Source organism: Rhinopithecus bieti, unplaced genomic scaffold (genome assembly GCF_001698545.2).
Source record: "Rhinopithecus bieti isolate Rb0 unplaced genomic scaffold, ASM169854v2 scaffold_28055, whole genome shotgun sequence".
Classification (NCBI taxonomy): Eukaryota; Metazoa; Chordata; class Mammalia; order Primates; family Cercopithecidae; genus Rhinopithecus; species Rhinopithecus bieti.
This window is the reverse complement of record NW_016812914.1, coordinates 1894955-1897650: the sequence shown is the minus strand read 5'-3', so window position 1 is coordinate 1897650 and position 2696 is coordinate 1894955. Positions and strand designations below refer to the sequence as shown.

At 52.9% G+C, this 2696-nt stretch overlaps 1 protein-coding gene across 1 annotated transcript in view; it reads right to left on the bottom strand.

The window, feature by feature from the left end:
• Positions 1–759: 759 nt before the first annotated feature.
• Positions 760–2696, bottom strand: part of ZBTB7A (zinc finger and BTB domain containing 7A) — a 19883-nt gene continuing 17946 nt past the window's right edge. The window contains exon 4 of the mRNA XM_017847154.1: positions 760–788. Within this exon, the coding sequence (XP_017702643.1) occupies positions 760–788 (29 nt within the window). The remainder of the gene's footprint in view (positions 789–2696) is intronic.

Here is a 2696-nt window from a genome sequence, read left to right as displayed (position 1 = left end):
TTTTTCTTTTTTTTTTTTTTTGTACCAGGCAATTAAAAAAAAAAACACCCCAAAAAAAGAAAACACAAAAAAAACCCCAAACAACCAAACAAAAAAGCTTTTAGCTGTGTCCTTTCTTATGGAGTCAACACGACCCTCCTCAAATATCATTATTTTTTGTTTGTTTGTTTCCTGAAACGCGAGAATTCAGCAGGTATCTTTGGCAACACTTTATCACGACCTTAATTTAAAGAATAAAAATAAAATCGATTCACGTCTATATACAGTATGTGATTGCGCGGAGTCTGGGGAGGGCGGGGCGGGGCTGGGCTGGGCTGGGGGGGTCCCGGCTCTGGGCCCATGCAGAGGCTGTGGCCCCCAGGACGGGCGGGCAGTTAAGGCAAAGTGGGCGGGCAGGACAGGCGAAGCTGAGTGCGGAGCTAGGAACGAGGGTTTAGTGCAATCCCCGAGGTCTGTGTAAGTGTCGCGGTGGGCCGCAGCCCTTGTTCCTACGGAAGTCCCAGAGGGTTCCACCCCCCAAGTCCGGTCGCCCCCACTGGCCAGGACGACAGCTGTGATTTTAGAGTTGGTTTTATTGCGAGGGGGGGCATGGATGGGTAAAGTGGAAACAGGGCTCCCCGCTCAGGGGGCCTCTCTGGGAGCTGGGGAGGGGTGTCCCTGGCCTGGGTGTTCAAGCTCCCTGCTCAGCCACGACAGATGGTTTTCTCTCCAGAACAGCTCGCCCTGTGACACTGGGGTGTGAACGCAGCCGGGGTGCTGTCACCCAGCCCCAGGGGAGAGGGGGGATCCTGAGACATTTGGAGGGGGCTGACAGGCTTAAGGGGGGGTGGGAAGGGAACCAAAACCATCCTGTAGAAACAATATGAAAATTGCCTTCTTAAAAGCTTCCCTTTAAAATGAAAGAAAAAGAGACGAGAAGATGTGTGTGTCACAGAGAAGGGGTATGGGGAGGTGGAGGCAGGGAGACACCCCCCTTGGTTGGGCATTGACAAGAAGTCTCAGTGCAGCAGAGCGTCTATTTTCAGGGTCCCATGCTAGGCATTGCATATGCAAAAGGGGTGAGGGCATCCTGGCATCTGGCGACATAGTCTCCCCAACCCCGGCCCCTGTCCGTGGCCTGTGGCTCGGTCAACACCGGGCCTTGTAGGAGCCAGAGGTTGGGGGGAGGCAGGTCCCAGCCCCCCTGGATTACAGTCAGTGCCTTTGAGTAAAAAGAGGGGTGCCTGGGGTGGGGGGGGCGGTGGTTCTAAGGCCCTGGAGGTGGGGGGCCCCTGTCACCCACCTCTACAGGGCAGGCGCATCCAAGGTCCAGCTCCTTGGTGGCCATGTGGGAGGATAGGCGTGTTGGAGGATTGGGAGGTTGCCGGGTGGGGATCGGGGTGCTCCGGCTGGAAGGCCCATCCCTGAGCTAGGGAGGAAGAAGGAGAGACCCCGTGGACAGAGACGGCCCTTTGTAGGTCTAGCGGGCACTAAGACCTCTTCACGTCAGAACCAAAAAAGGGGACAGAAAGGGGGGGCGGGGAAACACAGCACGGACACCCCACAGTCCTGCCTTCGAGGCTGACGTCCGGGGGTGAAGCACAAACACCTCGGGGCGTCTCCCAGGTCCCCTGCGATGGCTTCCTCCTGAACCCCCCTTCTCGCTTTTTGGGGAACAGAAGTGGATTCTACGTTTGTGGTGGGTTTTTTTTTTTATTATTTTGTACAAAAATAAATCGACTTTTAGGAATTTCTTCTGCTCTCGCTCTCTCTCGCTCTCTCGCTCGCTTTTTTTTTTTTTTTTTTTTTTGTCTTTTCAACTTTTCATAGAAGTTGGTTGTGACTTGTAAACATGTTTTTAAATTAGGAATTAAGATAAAGTGTAGTACCCGTTCCGTTACAAAGTGCCAAGACTTCTAATGTGGTTGGTTGCCTTTTCTTTCCTTCCTTTCGTTTTGTAAAATCTTTTTCTTTTCTAGTTTGTTTTATTGCTTTTGTGACATTGGAATTTGTGGATTTTCTCTCTCTCCCCGTCCCTGCCATCACCAGACCCTGGGGTTCCTCTGATCATAACTCTGTTTATCCCACACTGTTGCCTGCTCCTCTGAGGAAAAGTATATTATTTATATATATATATCTCTCTCTATATATAAATTTTGTTTTTAAGGAGGAAAGAGAAAAAAAAATCTAAAAAGTGCTTTAAAATTTGGGAGAGGGGCTTGGGGAGAGGACGAAGACAGAAGTTTTCAATCTCCAAACGTGGGGGTCTAGGTGGACCAGGCTGGGGTGGGGGGCGCCCTGAGGGGTGGTCCCTGAGGGTCCCGCCGGTTGTAAGTGCCGTGAAGGAAGGCGGCGGGAGCCCCCCCAGGAGCCATCCTGGTGCCCCACCAGGAACCCCAGTCCGATCTCCTTTCTCCAGGCCTAGAAATAAATAGGTTTGTGTCTCAGTGGCCAGGAGATGTGGGGCGGGCAGGGGGCCGCAGGCAGGGTTGGAGGCAGGGAGGCCATTGGGGAGATGGAGAGGGAGACCCCTCCCTTAGTAAGTGCCCTGAGGAAGGAGGGTGCGGATTGGGGACGGGGGCCCATTTTAACGTCCGCTCAGAGCAGACAGAAATCATTTAAGGTCTTGTCTGAAAGACTCATAGAAACCAGCGAGGGGAGGAAATTAAAAGCCCACCCCAGTACCCCCCCCAGCCCCCCCCCACGTCTACCCTCAC